The 18,198-nt window shown below is 39.7% G+C and overlaps 1 protein-coding gene across 6 annotated transcripts in view; it reads right to left on the bottom strand.

Annotated features, from left to right (window-relative positions):
- Positions 1-18,198, bottom strand: part of LOC142487239 (zona pellucida-binding protein 2-like) — a 222,357-nt gene that overhangs the window by 1,564 nt on the left and 202,595 nt on the right. For all 6 annotated transcript variants that reach the window (XM_075586153.1, XM_075586154.1, XM_075586150.1 and 3 more), the window contains one exon: positions 1,066-1,138. In XM_075586153.1, the coding sequence (XP_075442268.1) occupies positions 1,066-1,138 (73 nt within the window). Of the gene's footprint in view, positions 1-1,065; positions 1,139-18,198 lie in introns of those variants that run through there.

Below are 18,198 nucleotides of genomic sequence, written 5' to 3'. Positions count from 1 at the left end.
ATAAATAGGCTGAGATCCCACATACAGTAGTCACAATACATATTAAAAGATTGGGATGTGCTGAAAATATTTAAAACAACTGTAGTATATGAAAGGGAAAATAAAAGAGAAAGCACAATCTTTATTACCATTTATCAAACAATGACACTGTAAACACTAAAATACTAGGTAGAATTTGTCACTCAATTCACAGTACTTCAAGTGACTTATATTTGATTCAATTGAATAATTGTATGTGGGTATGTATATTTACCAGTATTTAAACACATGCGTGTGTCTTTTTCATGTAAAAATAAGTATATTTATAAGTGATCATTAATGTGTGTCTGTATTTCAGTAAGTATTTAAAACTGTGTAAAAGGATAAGAATATTTTAGAACAGTTAACTGTTTTTGCCTCCTACCACAATGAACATACTGGTGTCACAATGTATGCATTGCTAGAGGATTTCAGCATATCGATTTGGCTATTTTTTCCCCATGTGTTGACTGGTAATTAAGTTGCAAGTGAACATATAAAAAAATCTTTGCTTTCTAGAGTTACCATATGTAACTGTGTGCTACAATAGTATAACAACGTGTGTTCTACATCAGTCCAATTGAGAGTAGTAAATGCATGGAAAAGTCTTCCCTAAAAATTGTACGGTGGCAAATACAGCCCACAAATGCTTATAATAAATAAGGAAGAAAGAGAAAAAACATTTCTTAGACCAGGTAGAATCTAATGTTATAACTGGTAGATAGAACAGATGGACTAGGTAGGCCAAATGATTCTTACCTTCCTTCAATGTATGTGTTACAGTCAATGAATTATCGATAGTAACACAGTGCTGAAATGGTGATTTATAACTCCCTCCCCCCCCCCCACACGCCCCTTCCACCTAACAATCCATGGTGGCATTAGTTTAGGCAGTAATAGACATTGGATTGCTTTTCAAATTAAATAGGCACAAAAATGCTCCCCCTCAAAAAATCATCTTAAATGTGTATTGACTAAAGAAATGTATTCAACTTTCCACGTTATGAAATTATAATTTATATATATAATAATGACAGAGGCACTTACATACAAAATATTGCCCCTATAAGGCAAGTCCCTATACAGGAAATTAAGATGATAATCCACATTGGAAGAATCACTGAAAGACAAAAGGAATACACATGTATCATATGTTTGTAAACTTATAAAATGTCTGCTCTATTCAATAACAACACATGAAAGGTATTAACAAAAAGTAGTTCAATAGAACTCATTATTTGACATCTATTTAGTATGTATGCATTCTAGATGGGTTATCTGTATTTCGCCTGTACTTTATAAAGGATTTAGGGCCATATTTATTAAGTACAATAGTATTACTCCAGGGGCCAGAAGTTGGCGAATGGAATAGCACCACTTAGTATATACTGTATGGACCACAATATTTATACTGTAGGTTAAATGTATACAAGAAAAAATTAAATAAAGAAAGTTGCATTAGTTTACCAATATGTATAATAAAGAGAACTAGTGATTTTTGCATGATGGGTATTTCATGTATTTATGTTCAATAATACTGAACTTTATAATGCATTATTCTGATTAAAACATTTGTCTGTGTAATGAATACATTTCAAATTAATCAGGATGCAATTATCTGTCAGTTTCACTTAATAAAACACTTTGTGCACTTTAGTAAAACAACCACAGTATTTGGTACCTGTCAAAAAAAGAAGAAAGTAACTGCAAACTTCTTAAGTATTTCAGTATTAGAATTTTTTTTGTAATAAAGTTAATGTGGCCAGTGTTTGCTTTGTTGGATTCCCCAGTTATTGTTCCATGCATTCTGGGGATGTAAGTCCCACTACATATTATAATGTGATATCAAATGTCTCTCCCCATCACTTTTTTTCCTTTATCTTTAGCGTCAAAAAACTCTGTAGCCTGAGGTGGCATAAAACTTAGTTTAATGAGGGTAAACAGGTTGATTGAATTAAAATGGCTAGGTTTCTTACAGTATTGATGTGCTTCAATGTGAACTTGGATAGATATAAAGATATAAAGTTCTTTGCCTTGGGAGCCTTCGGAACCTTTTCTATTAGGCACCTTTGGCTTTGGCTTGGAAACCGCTTCCGACTTTCGCTTTTTCGTGGTCGGCACATGAGAAGAAAGCAGGTTCTTGCATCCGTAGAATCGGGGTTGATCCATGGATGCAGATGGAAAAATGTACAATACGGTATCTGTACAAGAGCTTGTTCAGATAGAGATCAGCATGTGGGAGGCTATGCAATTGGTGTCACCTTTTATGCACTGTATCCCTATTTGAATTCTTTGCCGAGCATGAACACGAGCTGTAGGTGTTAAAAGTCGGCGTATTGTATACTAAACCAGTTGAGCGAGGTCCATTACATTATAAATACACCATCACTTCTGTTGATTCAATGCACATTGAATATACATCGAATACACATCGAATATACATTCCTCTTTCCTTGATTTATTTTCTAAAGCAGCGATGCCGAGGAAAAGGATCTCAGCATGAGAATACAGGATATGTACAAGAAAGGACACAGAATTTTACAGATCCAACACTGGTTAGTTACTGCACCGACACACTTTATTCGAGCAAATACCCGGTATGTACCTGGCAGATACCTGGAATGCGCCGCTCCTCACCTCTGACAAGCCCCGTTGCATTTGCCTTCCCAGCCTGGGTTCATGCCTGGCTGCCGGGCGGCTGATCTGTTAAATGATAATGATTAGGATTTAATAGGCTGCAATGCTTCGCGTGTCTACCAGATGGCATAAATTCATGAATTGTAATGCAGTATATATATATGTACTGTGCAGTATTGCAGCCAGCGGGAATAAAATGCTTCAATCCCTGCCGGAAAATAACTCAATGCACTCGGGCAGAAAACAGTCACAAACCTCAATACACCCGGGTATACCCGAATTCGTGGGACTAGCCGAGCTCGAATAAAGTGTGTCACCAGTGTACTTCGGGCCTCAGTTTAGCAAAAAGCACTGTAAGCTATCATGCCCAGGGTAAGGCAAAAAGTGTAAAGCGGAGTCCCCCAGTCACAACAGAGTAAGTATTTTTGTTTTCATTCTGTAATTACTGTATTACAGTACTTGCATAAGCTTGTTTCATTTCCAAATGCATTTGTTTACTTGTTTTTTTTGCAATTAGATTCGAGCCTACAAATTACTGTACTACTTTTAGACGAAAATATTAAAGGTTTTTTTTGCTCCAGCTGATTTTATGACTCTAAAAGCTTCTTGCATATTAAAATGCATATTTTTGTTTAGTAATTTTTGGGCCTAACAAATTGTTCTCGTTTCCTTTAAATTGCAAGACAGCAAAGCGTCTGGTGGACGAAATCAGCAAGGCTAATGATTTGCACTGTGCAGAAACAGTCAAGACTATTCTAGAGAAGAGTCACAATATCACAGCATCTGAGACCAGCATCAGGTTCATGAGAAGCCAACTGGGATGGAAACATGGACGTGTAAAGTAAGTGTCTTATTGTAATAATGTACAGTATATTGCAATAGTTCAGAGTGACACAACAGGGTTGATACTGTACTGTGATTACTGTGCAGTAAAAGTGTTGTACAGTACTTTAGTTAAAAGTGTGGTTTGCCTGTACAGTCCCTGTAAAATTCATCCTTATCATTACAGACTGTATCCTATGATAAGGGAGGCCAACAAGATAAAAAGAGTGTACCAAGCACGGCATGGATCGAAAGTGGAAAGACTTTTCAAGATGTCATCTTTTCTGATGAGACAATGGGAGCTCTTGAGAGAATTGCCACCTTTGCATTCCGCAAAAAAGGACGGCTATCTCTGAAGCCACGGCCCAAGCACCCACTAAAGATGCATGTGTGGGGTGCGATCTCTAGACGTGGACCAGGATGCCTAATCATCTTTGAGGGTAAAATAATGCACAAAGTCACATGCTGTAGCATTATCCACTGTACAACTGTAGTGTATTCTGTACCCTAATGCTCATCTTTTTCAGTTTTTTTTCTTTTCTTGTTCAGGAATCAAGGAGATAGTATTTTTTCAAGAGCAAATTGTCACCCATATTGCTCAATACATTAAGCATGATTTACCATCTGGTGGTCACCGTTTTTTCCAGGACAATGACCTAAAAATACAGCCTCTAGTGCCTATAATCTTGCCAGTGGGATCAACTGGGTTAAGACGCAACCGGAGTAAGTGTTCTAGTTTACAGTAATGGTTTCTCATTGTTTCAAACTAACTGACCTCAACTAAGTTGATCTCACTGATCAACTAATTCGAAATTCCCCCCCCCCCTCCCATTTCAGAGCACCAGATTTGAACCCGATAGAATTGGTCTGGCATGCGATGAAGGATCATATAAGAAAGGTTGTTAAACCATCCAACAAAGAGGAATTAAGATAAGGAATACTGAGTTTCTTGAACGATATACTCACCGTACAAAAATGCAACAATTATATTGATTATATTAGTCGCATTTTGCCCATACTTTAGAGCGCAATGGGCAGGCCACTGGCATGTAGTAAGGTACTGTACATAGAAAAGATGGCGGCAGAGTTAAGACAAATGAAAGCTATGCGGAACAGTAATGTACAGGTGTCTCCATTACAGGAAAATGTAATGGCCCAGCCCAATTGTATGTATCCTACAGAAGCTAATGCCCATGCAGACACCTAGGCCACCACAGATGTTTTAGCTAAGTGGGTTCCAGATCTCACTACTCTGGACCACAGTGTGGAGCCAAGGAGAATCCGGTCCTGGTGTCTCGTCAGAGGCTGAAGATTCGGTCCAGTCATGTGCAGGATGTAGCGGGCGTTGAAATGAAGTCTGAGGATGTAATAGACTGGAAGTCAAGAAGAAAAAATGTGTGGGAACTAACCGATTAGATTACATGTGTGGATTATGTCATGGACACTTAACCTTGCAAATAAGATAGTATAGCTATGTGGTATTATGCCTCCATGATGAGCAGTACATGCATATGGCAAGGTTGTATTTTCTGAAAATGTAGGTAAGACCACAAGTTAATATATAGCGTGACGGCCCTTAACAAGATTACTAGGTAATGTAAAAAGTTAATGGCCCTTTCTATATAATATTTTCATATTCTAGAGTAGGAAACCCCCAGGGAGGTGATGGAAACTGTCCGGTTTCGTGAATATATATACAGATAAGGTTTATCATATCCTGGGGTATAGGAAGTTGTTGTTTCTAAGAAAAATGGTTCCTTATTGAAAGGCAACAAAATAGGTTCGTCAAGAATAGTGTGTTATGACGAAACATAGTGTCAGTAATTGCTGCACATAGTCAAATGGAACTTTTAGGAAAAGGTCCATATTAGTTTCCAGTGAATGATTAATGTGTAGGAATTAGCTCGTGTTTAGAGGGGACACTTCTGTACACTGGATATCCATGGTCGCTCACCCCAGAAGGTGTAAGCTGGGGGGGGAGGATATGTGACATAGGGCTCTATGCAGTAAGCACCGAAAAAGTCCTCTCGCCAAGTGTTCCTTATTGGCATGATTGTGCCGATTTTTCCCTCGCCGTATGCAATAAGTGCCGAATCCCTTCCGAATCAAGCCGAAAACATTTGTTCCCACTCTGCCGATGATTTGCCGATCACACACAGGTGAATCAGAAAAAAGGGGGGGAAGGGAAACACAAAATAATTGTGCCCCTAAAAGAATTCACTAAACTGCACACCACTAAATGTAAAAAATAACTTTTAATAAATTTACTTAAAACATATATTACCAAAGACTTGTGTAACGTGAATTAAAAATGAATTAAATCAGCAATATCAAGCATCTGTGTCATCTAGTATATATGAGTATGCTATCCCAATTAACCAGCTAATGATGGTGGGATATAGAAGACATAAGATGCTATGAGTCAGGGTGTTAACCCCTCTGGGTCAGCTGTTAGATCGGTTGGTGAACATATAGATTTCTGCAAAGGTCTGCACCTCACCAAACTGATAAGAAATCACTGAGGTGTTCAATGATATGATTATATTAGGAGGATTGGATATTCATCCATTACTATTTACCTGGTCTCGCTGACCTCTATATGTTCACCAACCGATCTAACAGCTGACCCAGAGGGGTTAACACCCTGACTCATAGCATCTTATGTCTTCTATATCTCACCATCATTAGCTGGTTAATTGGGATAGCATACTCATATATACTAGATGACACAGATGCTTGATATTGCTGATTTAATTCATTTTTAATTCACATTACACAAGTCTTTGGTAATATATGTTTTAAGTACATTTATTAAAAGTTATTTTTTACATTTAGTGGTGTGCAGTTTAGTGAATTCTTTTAGGGGCACAATCATTTTGTGTTTCCCTTCCCCCCCTTTTTTCTGATTCACTTGTCAGTTCACAGTTTGCACCCACAATTTGATTACATGATTTATTTATTTATATAATTACTCAATTAGTATGGTTCTGTGATCACTCCCTATCCCTTTCCTGTTGGATCACACACAGGTGTATCGGCGTGCATGGCGAGGTGGTGTTAGGTTCGCCAATGAAACTTCTTGCTGAATCTGCCGAAGCAAGCATGTTTTTGATTGAGCGGCCCATTTAAAGGCAGCGTGTATTTTTATTCATTCTCTGTGTTGTTGGAAGAGACAGAGAGAGAGAGAGACACACAGAGCTGGGCGATTTACATATTTCATATTGACTGAGAGAGTTGTGTATTGTGAGAGGTTTGTCCTGTGTTGTTTTGTTAACATCTTTGTCTTGTTTTCACTTTGTAAGTGTTCAGTGCGATTGTCTTTAAATTTCTTTTCTGTTCTTTATGAGTGCTATAGGTATGGCCGAAAGGAGTGGGAGGAGTGATGCTGGTGTGAGTGGTACTATTAGTCGTGTGAGTATGCGTCTGAGTGAACGTAGGATTCAGGGGAGTGCTGTTGCTGCGAGTGTGACTGATGTTGCTGGGAGTGTGAGTGGTGTTGCTGTGAGTGCGAGTTCTGCTGGTGGCTCTGTTGCTGGTGCTGCTGGGGTGTCTGTTGCTGATAGGGTGTCTGTTGCTGGTGCTGCTGGGGTGTCTGGTGGTGGTGCTGCTGGGGTGTCTGGTGGTGGGGTGGTTGGTGGTGGGCCGCTTTTGGAGTCTCTTCCATTGGAAGAAGGAGAGTCCAGTTAGCAGCAGCCAAGCTCTGTGGCTGCACATGGTCGGAGGAAACGTGTGGAGTGGCCACGTAATCCTCGTTTCAATGAAGAGGAAAACAGAGTTCTTGTCACAGGGATTTTGGAGCACTATGACTCTCTGTATGGGCATTTACTAGGTAAGTCTATCTTTGCATTGATTGTTCAAAGACATGTTATCCTATCTCATTTAAGATGTCTTAATATCAAACTATTATTATCTAATATTTATCAATTAAAGTTCATTGTTACCCACATAATCCTTCATGCTTTATAACGACCATAACAATCAGTCTAAAAAGTTTGCCAAAGGTCATACAACATTCATGCAAGCTTCCTTAGATTTGTATGTTTACACGTAAATGGTCATGTGGTACACATATTCAACCTAAACCAGCATGTTTGGTATCTCTTGGAACAGGTAGCACTTTCGAAAACTGCTCGTTTTTCTAATAATATTTACCGTCATATATTTTGTATGTATTTCAAGGGCGGACAAGTTCATCCTCCATAAAAGAAATGTGGGATCAAATAACATTGGCTGTGTCTGCGTGTGGGAATCATGTCAGGGACCGGGCGAATTGTCAGAAGAGATTCGATGATATCAGGGCAAACTTAAAGAAAAAAATCCAAGCACAACGGATGCATGCTTCTGGCACTGGAGGTGGGCCGCCAGCACAAGCTCTTATGTTAACTCCATTGGAGGAGCAGATGCGGGAAAAATTTCTTCCTGTCGTCGTGGAGGGTTTGCCAGGGGACAGAGATATCGGAATTTATTCGGCTCAATTTCAACCAGGTGGCAAATGTTACTGTACTACGCATGTCGTATGTTACAGTTCTTATCTATATTTCCGCTCAAACTTATAGTTTCTTCCCAATATACTGCACCGACACACTTTATTCGAGCAAATACCCAGTATGTACCTGGCAGATACCTGGAATGCGCCGCTCCTCACCTCTGACAAGCCCCGTTGCGTTTGCCTTCCCAGCCTGGGTTCATGCCTGGCTGACGGGCGGCTGATCTGTTAAATGATAATGATTAGGATTTAATAGGCTGCAATGCTTCGCGTGTCTACCAGATGGCATAAATTCATGAATTGTAATGCAGTATATATATATACTGTGCAGTATTGCAGCCAGCGGGAATAAAATGCTTCAATCCCTGCCTGGAAAATACCTCAATGCACTCGGGCAGAAAACAGTCACAAACCTCAATACACCCGGGTATACCCGAATTCGTGGGACTAGCCGAGCTCGAATAAAGTGTGTCGCCAGTGTAAGCATACCTACATATATATCTGTATATATGTCTGTCTATCTATCTATCTATCTATCTATCTATCTATCTATCTATCTATCTATCTATCTATCTATCTATCTATATATATATATATATATATATATATATATATATATATATTTATATATAGTTGTCCTAAAAAAACAAAAAATATTATATATATATCTATGTGTGTTTGGAAACATGTATTGGCTCAGCAATCGTGGATGACATCATTATGAGTAAACATACACAACTTGACCTGCATGAAGGGATTGTGTGTAATGATCTTCCAAATAACACACTGCAACCTTCTACTTTACAAAGCATTCAACATCTTTGCCCTATAGTTGAAAGCTGAATGTATGTGTGAATCTTTTTACAAACAATGGGTTAACATGCATAACCACAAAGCACACCCGCACTCATTCTTTGTCACAGTAATGTATAACTTCGTTATACTGTGTCTGTGCACAGAAATGCATAATTCACTATTTCATGAATGTGTCGATACATATATACATATAATATATATATATATGTTAGTGATAATCTATGTTACACCTATAAACAGGCCATTACTGCATAATCAAGTCTTGCATGGAATATTGAGAATTCAAAGGCGAACATAAAGAATTTGCACAAACACATGTCGTTATGTTTTATTAAAGCTCTTTTTACGCTTCATGTAGTACAGTGGCAGCACCTTTTATTCTAACTCGGCTAGCTCCGCGAATTTCAGATTATCCCGGTTATGTGCGGTTTTGTGTCATTTTCGCCCGGAGTGAATTGCGTTATTTTCATGGCCGTGATTTAAGCATTTTATTCTCGCTCTCTGCAATACTGCAATGAAGTGTAAAAACTTATGGGGGCGTTTGCAAGCTGTTGTCTTTGAAGTCTAATACCTTCTGCTCATTCTGACTTAGCCGCACTGGTTAGAAACGGCTTTCTGCGCCATTACGGTCAATGATAGGACCCTCCTCGCTGGCGTGACCCTTTCTCGTCGCCATTACTGGTCGGACCCTGTTGGGGTCAAGTGAGAGGGTTCCTAACATCTATGGGCAAAATGAATTTTATTTCTAGGTGCCCTAGAACAGAAGTTCCCACGCCAATTGGCCGTGAACTTGACCGAGGCCCTTGTTCCCATGCCAATTGCGTGATTACCCTGACTCCGTTCTGTTGCCACAAGAGGGTTGCTATTTGCCATGCAGGCCTGCCTGAACTAGGACTACATGGTGACCGAATCTGAGCCCTATACGTTGAACAGAACCGGAGTTATGGGTTCCAGGTTTCTGCTCATTCTGACTTAGCCGTTTCAAAGCAGCACGGCTTTCTCCGCCATTACGGTCAATGATAGGACCCTCCTCGCCGGCGTGACCCTTTCTCGTCGCCATTACTGGTCGGACCCTGTTGGGGTCAAGTGAGGGGGTTCCTAATATCTATAGGTAAAATGAATTTTATTTCTAGGTGCCCTAGAACAGAAATTCCCACGCCAATTGCCCTAGTTCCCACGCCAATTGCGCGATCATTGCTCTTTTTTGACAATGTTGCCGATCTTGCGGCTTTGCGGTCTGGCAGTAAAAAAACAGTGCAGTAAGCCTCGACATTTGTTACACTGTCAAAGGAGCAAATGGAAACAATGTAAGACAAATCAACATGTTCTTTTATTGGTGGAGTCAGTACAAAAACATTTATTTACAAATACTGTACAATGTTGAAACATTTTAAGTGCACAGCAATTCAAAACATCAACAGGTGTATGGTTTACTGCTACAGTATATGTGTGAAAACATTTGTCAGTCAGTATGGTTTACAGTCACATGTTTTATATAAAATACAGTACATTCTTTTATATCTTTAAAATATAAATATTATTTAAAATAATTTGTTCTGTGGGTTGAAATTACTCCAGTACAGTCCTAGAGGGCAGCAAACAGGGCAGGTTTTCAGGGCAACCTTGAAAACCGTGCCTGTTTGCGGCCCTCAGGGACTGGAGTCGTGCATGTCCTGTGTAAAAAAACACACAACAACGCTTTGCTCATTTTCTGCAGTTACTGTAGTCATTGTGTTTTTAATCCGTCCCTAGCCAAGCGTCAATCGGCTGACTGCGCCTGCGTGTACTCTAATCCTTTTAGAGATGGGAGTTTGCTCCTTACAGCGCATGAGTCACCCTACCAACCCCCTCTCTCCACAGAGTCGTTAATCTTCTGAAAATTGCCATTGTGTTCTTAATCCGTCCATAGCCGAGCTACAAAGCCTCAGTGCGCCTGCGTGTAATCACACCATTCCCCCCCCCAACCCTTAGAGGCTTTGTTTACGGTGACGCTTTGGAAAATCCCCTCTCGAATTTGAAATGTTAATCTGATGTGCACAGCATTGTGATAATTGAGAGTAAAAAAAACATTAACTGATTCATGTTGTTTTGTCATTCATTCTTATACTGTCGGGGGGGGTGTGGTTGTTGTCAATGATTATGATTAGCAGGAAAGTGAATAAATATTTATTTTATTTTGTCAGGACCCAAAAAATACAAATATAAAAATAATCATGAATAATACATACTGTAATGCAGTCTTTATTAAGTACTTTTGGCAGATGGAAATTGGATAACCATTTAGAAAACATTTGTAAAACATGAGGAAACATGAAAAATGCACATTTATAAGAATATTAATTAATAATATATACTGTAATGTACTGTATAATATATATATACTGTATACTGTATATACTGTATAGTAATATTTTTTTTCCCGTCTTTATCTTTTCCTCATTCTGTCTAGAGTACAGTAGTTCATTGAGAGAGGAGAGGTTTTGTGTACATCATTACTGCTGTTTATATACTGTACATTTTACTGTACAAACAGATTAGACTGGACACAAAAACCCACCTCCCCTCAGGCCACCCTTTTTCCTGAAATGACAAAAAACAAAAAATTAGTGCAGTTACTGTACTGTACTGTATGTGCGTACTGTATTATGGCATTGTGTGATGTGTAGAACTACTGTAGGTGGCTCGTGCTGCTTTCTCTGGAAAGAAAAAAATTGAGCAGTTAGTAGGCAGTTATTGTTGTACTGTCAAACTAGTTTACTGTATACTGGAACTACTGTATACTCTGACTACTGTTAAATTCTATGTACTGTAACCTGATGGCTGGTGCTGCTCTCTCTGTAAAGAAAAAACTAACTACTGTATACTCTGACTATCTGGAAAGAAAAAAATCTGTGCCATACTTACCTGTATCATACTGTACTTACAATACTACAGCACAGTATTACTTTCCTGATGCTTGCCCATTACGCGCAATGACAATGGGCAACACAGTGGCAATATGGTCTATATATTTATTGCAGCGTTCCACGGTGAGTACATCGTTCCAAAAACTCATTATGCCTTTCAACAACTCGTCCTTTTTGGAGGGTTTCGCAACTTTCCGGATATGGTCCTTCAGCTGATGCCAGACCATTTCGATCGGATTGAAGTCTGGCGATCTGTCATTGGAATAAAAGGACAATTGGTTTAAGAGCTAAAAACAGTGGGGAACAAAAATGAGACACGGTTTACTGCACTTACTCCGCTGGCGTCTTCACCCAGTTGATGCCGCGCTCGAGGATATGCGCTGTTGACGTGGTGTGCTTCGGATCGTTGTCCTGGTAGAAGCGGTGATCATTGGGGAAGTCTCGGGCACAATGTTGTCTTGGAAGAAAGCTTTATTCATGATTCCTATAGCAAGAAAAGAAAAGTGCTCAAAAAACTGCACAATAGTACAGTACCGTGCATACAGTAAGGCAACACTAGTAAAGTACAGTGCATTAGGCGACATTATATTTGATAAATTTTACCTTCAAAGATGACAATGCAACCGAGTCCATGCCTAGAGATGGCACCCCACACATGCAGCTTCACAGGGTGTTTTGGCCGCGGCTTCAAAGATATGCGGAATTTTTTGTGGAATGCAAAGCTTGCAAATCTCTCCAGCGACACAGTAGACTCATCAGTGAAGATGCAATCCTGGAAAGTCTCCCCACTGTCGATCCATGCCTGGGCCTGGACCACTCTTTTGATTTTGTTTGCGTCCCGTATCATGGGGTACGTTCTGTAATGACAAGGAATAAAAAATTTTAGCGGCACAGTACAGTACAGTTTGCTAAACAACACTGTTACCTCCTGTACTGTCCAGTACTAACCTCACACGTCCATATTTCCATCCAATGCTGCGTCTCATCTTCTTTATGCTGGTCTCGGATACAGTCAGATTGTGCTTTTCCTGCAGAGTGTTTTTAACCCTTAATGCACTCCTCTCATCATTCTCCTCACTTATTTTGTCCACCAGAAGAGTTGTCTCCCTACAATGTAAAGAAAATATATAGTTTTATTAATATGCAGCAATATAAAATGTATATAAATATAATGTTGTAATATAAATATAAATATACCAAAAATATATACGGTTGTAATATAAATATAAATATACACCCTATATATACCGTTGTACAGTATGATAAATAGAAATATACAAAAAATGTGTACTGTTGTACTATAAATATAAATATACAAAATATATATACTGTTGTACTATAAATATAAATCTACAAAATATATATACCTTTGTGATATAAATATAAATATACACCCTATATATACCGTTGTACGATAAATAGAAATATACAAAAAATGTATACTGTTGTACTATAAATATAAATATACAAACTATGTTGTAATATAAATCAACAGAAATAACAACAGTATTACAGTAGATACAGAACTGTACTGTAGATGTACTGTACTGTATGAACAGTACAGCAAGTACAGTTTTATATATATTTTTTTTGTTAAGTTTTATAAATATACTTACGCGTTAGTTACCCTTGGTGCCCTTTTGCGGTCTCTGTTTTTTCCGTATGCATGATAGCACACGGTGGTTGATGGCACAACGAGCTCAGAAGTAGCTAACCAGCGCTGGATATCTGCAATTCGGTGTCCGCTCGTGTACATCTCCTTAATTCGCATGCTGAGCTCCTTTGAAATCTTTTTACAGGCATTGCTGCGAGTACAAAGAAATACAAACACAAGAATGTATATTCGATGTTTAGTCGATGTGTATTCTATGTGCAGTCAATTCACAAAATGGATGGTGTATTTATACGGTAATCACTCACATTAGAGTACGCCCACTTTCAAAACCTGTACCTGGTCGCAATGCATAAAAGGTTACACACTTTGCATAGCCCACCACTCTATGATCTTTATCGGAACTTACCCTTGTCCAGATACTGCATTGTGCCACCTGCTTCCATGGAGCAACCCCGTTTCTATGGACGCAGGAACCCACTCGCCTCTGCCGTGCCTCTCAAGCTGAAAAAGCGAAAGGTGGCAGCCGTTTCCACGCCAAGGCAAAAGCAACAGGCTAAGGCGAATAAAGAAAACCTTCTGCTGACCCCAAAGGCTAAGGGCTTTCTTAGACGCAAGCCTCATTATGTGAAGAAGATATACGGTGATGTACTCTCGACGCAAAACGAATGGCAGCCAACCCATCGAACCCGCAGACCACTTACTCACATATGCTTCGACGACTCTGCCGCCGCTGTCCCGGAAATCTTCAGCCCGTCTTCTCCACCCCCATCTTCTCCGGTTCCATCGAACGATGCCGCCGCCTCTGAAATCCACGGGTCACTGTCTCCATTGCTCTTGGACGACTCTGCTTCTCGCCCGGAAATCCAAAGGTCACTTTCTCCATCCCTCTTCGACGACGCTGCCGCTTCTCCTCTACCGGGTATCCACAGGTCACCTCCTCCACTCTTCCTTGATGTCGATGCCGCTTCTGTCCATGGAACCCCCATCTCATCCTCTGTTGCACCCATCCCCCCAGATGTTCACACGCCATGCACAAGAAGCAGCGCGTTAGACCGGATGCTGAATGGGATAAGTGTGGATCTCCCCGGGAACTCTATTGTGCTAGCAAAGATAGATCTGCTTCTGGAGACAATGCTAAATGTGGAGAACCGGATGCTACAAATGGATCAACGGATGGATCGACGGATGGAGAAGATAGAGGCTGACATAGCGGGCATACATTATTTGCTCGGTGCTAGTGCCCCTGTTTCCCTGACACCGGAGCAGGGGGGTGACATGGGTGTGATGAATGGGACCTTCGACCCCCTTCCATCACCAAGTGCACCCCCTCCACCAGAAGATGTAGTGTACATGTATGCCGTTGAGGAGGACATGACAACCCCGTCAAGACCACGTCCGGAGACAACACGGTGACCTAGACCAGAGGAAAGCTTCCTCCCAGACAACCTACCATCGCCCGTCGCCTCAAGCACACACACTCACAAAAGACCTACAACCGCTCGCATAGATACGGTGCCTGACATCACCCTGTGCGATCTGCCACCGGCGCTCAGGGAGAAGTATAGGGTGAAGAGTGCTGGTGTACCCCACAAGTTTGCCTTGTTCATTTTTAAGCACCATGTTCCCTACTCGTTGTACTGCGATTGGGCCTTCAAAGTGAACTACGGTGGGAATCGCGTAAAAAAGGCGCTTGCTGTCAATTTAAGGAAAAACATTGTGGATGAATTGCGGCACTTTTATGCAGTTACAGATCCTGTAATGCAGGGAAAAGGGAAACCAAAAAGCGCACCAGCACAAACGGAGCAGGAAGAAACCAGAACAAAAAAATTATTAAAAGGGCACTTTAATGTGGCAAAAGACCCATCCAATGCATTTCGAACGTCGCAGCGTTCTTTTTCAAGGATAAAACACAATGTGATAACATCCATTATATACCCTCTTACCTGTGGGCCATTTCGCGCCAAAAATCAGAACCTGATGACGTCATAACAGAGCGACTCAGTGCCGATCTAAGGGCAAAAGGAAGTACCAAAGGCAGTGTGGCCATTTTGGATGTGGGCAAACATAGGAACACAATAACAAAGCTTTATTGACCATTCCAGCAGAACAAAATACATTGCTGCTAACTGGACAAGCATATTTAAACGAAATAAAGCTATATTAAACTAAACTAATGCTTAATAAAGGGTACTATTATATCAAGGAAAAACATGAACAAGGTGGATTAAAAAACTAGCTGTGTTGCAACTAACGGACAAGGGGGGTGCGGTGGTGGTGCAGGGCAGAGACGGTTACATCAGGGAGGCATTACGCCAACTGGATGATGGCCGGTCCTATCGTGTACTATCCGCCGACCCCACACCGCAATTCTTGGAGTTCCTTGTAGAACTGGTTGACTCAGGTGTTATTATGGAAGTTCTGTCGAAGGACGAGGTTAAATTCATTATTCCATCTCATCCCATTATTCCTATCTTCCACCATCTCCCAAAGATCCACAAGACATTGGTCGACCCTCCAGGTCATCCCATTGTCTCTAGTATTGGATCTTTGGGAGATGGTCTGTCAAGATATGTTAATGGTTTTCTTCAGCCATTTGTTAGGAAATTGCCCTCATTTATACGGGACTCTGGTGATCTTCTTGATCAGATCAAAAATGTTAAATGGGGTAATGATTACCTGTGGGTAACACTTGATGTTACCTCTCTGTATTCTGTTATACAACATGACCATGGTTTGGCAGCGGTCCGCCAATTTATTGAGATACCAGAAATATCAATCTTTCAATCGGCTTTTATTTTGGACGCTATACACTTTTTACTCACGCACAACTTTTTCACATTTAATGGTAAGTTTTATTTGCAACTTATTGGCACTGCAATGGGTACAAGTTTTGCTCCTTCTTTTGCGAACTTATTTATGGGATGGTGGGAAGCACTTTTTATTTATTCGAGCACTAATTTATTTCGTCACAATATTGTTTTTTATAAAAGATTTGTGGACGACCTAATTATTATTTGGAGAGGGGATGTCACTACACTTCACACTTTTGTATCTTATCTTAATAATAATCTTTATAATCTAAGATTTACATTAAATTTTCATTTCCATCACATTGAATTTCTGGATCTACAATTATTTGTAGACATAGACAAAAAAATCCAAACGGATGTTTATAGGAAGCAAAATGCCAGGAACACCTTTCTTAGGGCGGACAGCTGCCACCCATCCCATGTCATAAAGGCCATACCAAGGGGACAGTTCCTCAGACTGAGAAGGAATTGTTCCACTATGAGTGGTTTCCTTTCTCAGTCTGAGGAGCTTACAAGGAGATTTTTGGAAAGGGGATACCCCAAATCACATTTAGCAATTGCATTTGAAAATGCATTACATACAGAGAGAGCATCATTGTTGCCCACACATCCAATTGGAGATTCTCGCCTTGTTAACAATGTTAAGACAATTGGTATTAAACAGGACTCACATGGACTGACAGAATCAAAAAACAAATGTCCTATTTTTATTTCACAATTTAGTAAACAAAGTGGAAAAGTAAACTCTATAATTTCAAAACATTGGAATGTCTTATCCATGGACCCTGTCCTTAAAAAATATGTGGATTCTGGTCCTACTTTTGTATATCGTAGAGCGAGAACAATTGGATCTCATGTCTCACCAAGTGAACTCAAATCTTCTGGTCTCAAAAAAACTTTTATCACTAGGGGTTCCTTCAAATGTGGCTCTTGTAGTGCATGTAAACACATGAAGCCTGCCAAAAGTTTTTTCCAGTTTGCCTTGCCACCGCCACATGGTGTGAATATATTACCAAATAAGGAATTTAAGATTAACAGTTTTATAAATTGTAAAAGTCAATTTGTGATTTATCTAATAACATGTGGTTGTGGCAAGAGGTATGTGGGGAGGACGACTAGAGCCCTTAAGGTCAGGATGTTAGAGCATTTAAGGCTCATAAAATTGAGAGACACTAATCATCCAGTCTCAAAACATTTCACTGAATGTGGTCAGGGAGGAATTAATAATTTTTCCTTTTTGGGGATTGAATCAGTTATTTCTAAATCTAGAGGAGGTGATCATCTCAACCTTGTGGACCGTAGGGAGGCGTATTGGATCTTCACTCTCCAAACGCGCTTCCCTATGGGCTTGAACATTGACTGGCAACTAACACATTTTTTGTAAACATTTTTGTGATAGACGTATTATGGTGTAATTAGTTGGTAATACAGATTAAATAAGACAATTGTCATTATATTGGACATTATATTCTTGTCATTATAACCTTTGAACCTATGCCTTATCATGCAAATATTATGCTAATATGTAAGCTTAAATTGTTCTTTGATGTATCTTGTGGATAATACTTCATATTTTATAATGGTTGTATTTCCCTGGTTCCTATGATTTAGGTACACAATCTGTGTTATGCAGTATGTATGTGTAATATGTCTTTAAATTTACTTTTCTTGCACATTTTTTTAATCATGTCTAGAGGTTTTTATTTTTAACTTTTTTTTTGTATATAACTTAGTTGCAACACAGCTAGTTTTTTAATCCACCTTGTTCATGTTTTTCCTTGATATAATAGTACCCTTTATTAAGCATTAGTTTAGTTTAATATAGCTTTATTTCGTTTAAATATGCTTGTCCAGTTAGCAGCAATGTATTTTGTTCTGCTGGAATGGTCAATAAAGCTTTGTTATTGTGTTCCTATGTTTGCCCACATCCAAAATGGCCACACTGCCTTTGGTACTTCCTTTTGCCCTTAGATCGGCACTGAGTCGCTCTGTTATGACGTCATCAGGTTCTGATTTTTGGCGCGAAATGGCCCACAGGTAAGAGGGTATATAATGGATGTTATCACATTGTGTTTTATCCTTGAAAAA

Source organism: Ascaphus truei, chromosome 2 (genome assembly GCF_040206685.1).
Source record: "Ascaphus truei isolate aAscTru1 chromosome 2, aAscTru1.hap1, whole genome shotgun sequence".
Classification (NCBI taxonomy): Eukaryota; Metazoa; Chordata; class Amphibia; order Anura; family Ascaphidae; genus Ascaphus; species Ascaphus truei.
This window is presented reverse-complemented; position numbering and strand designations above follow the sequence as displayed.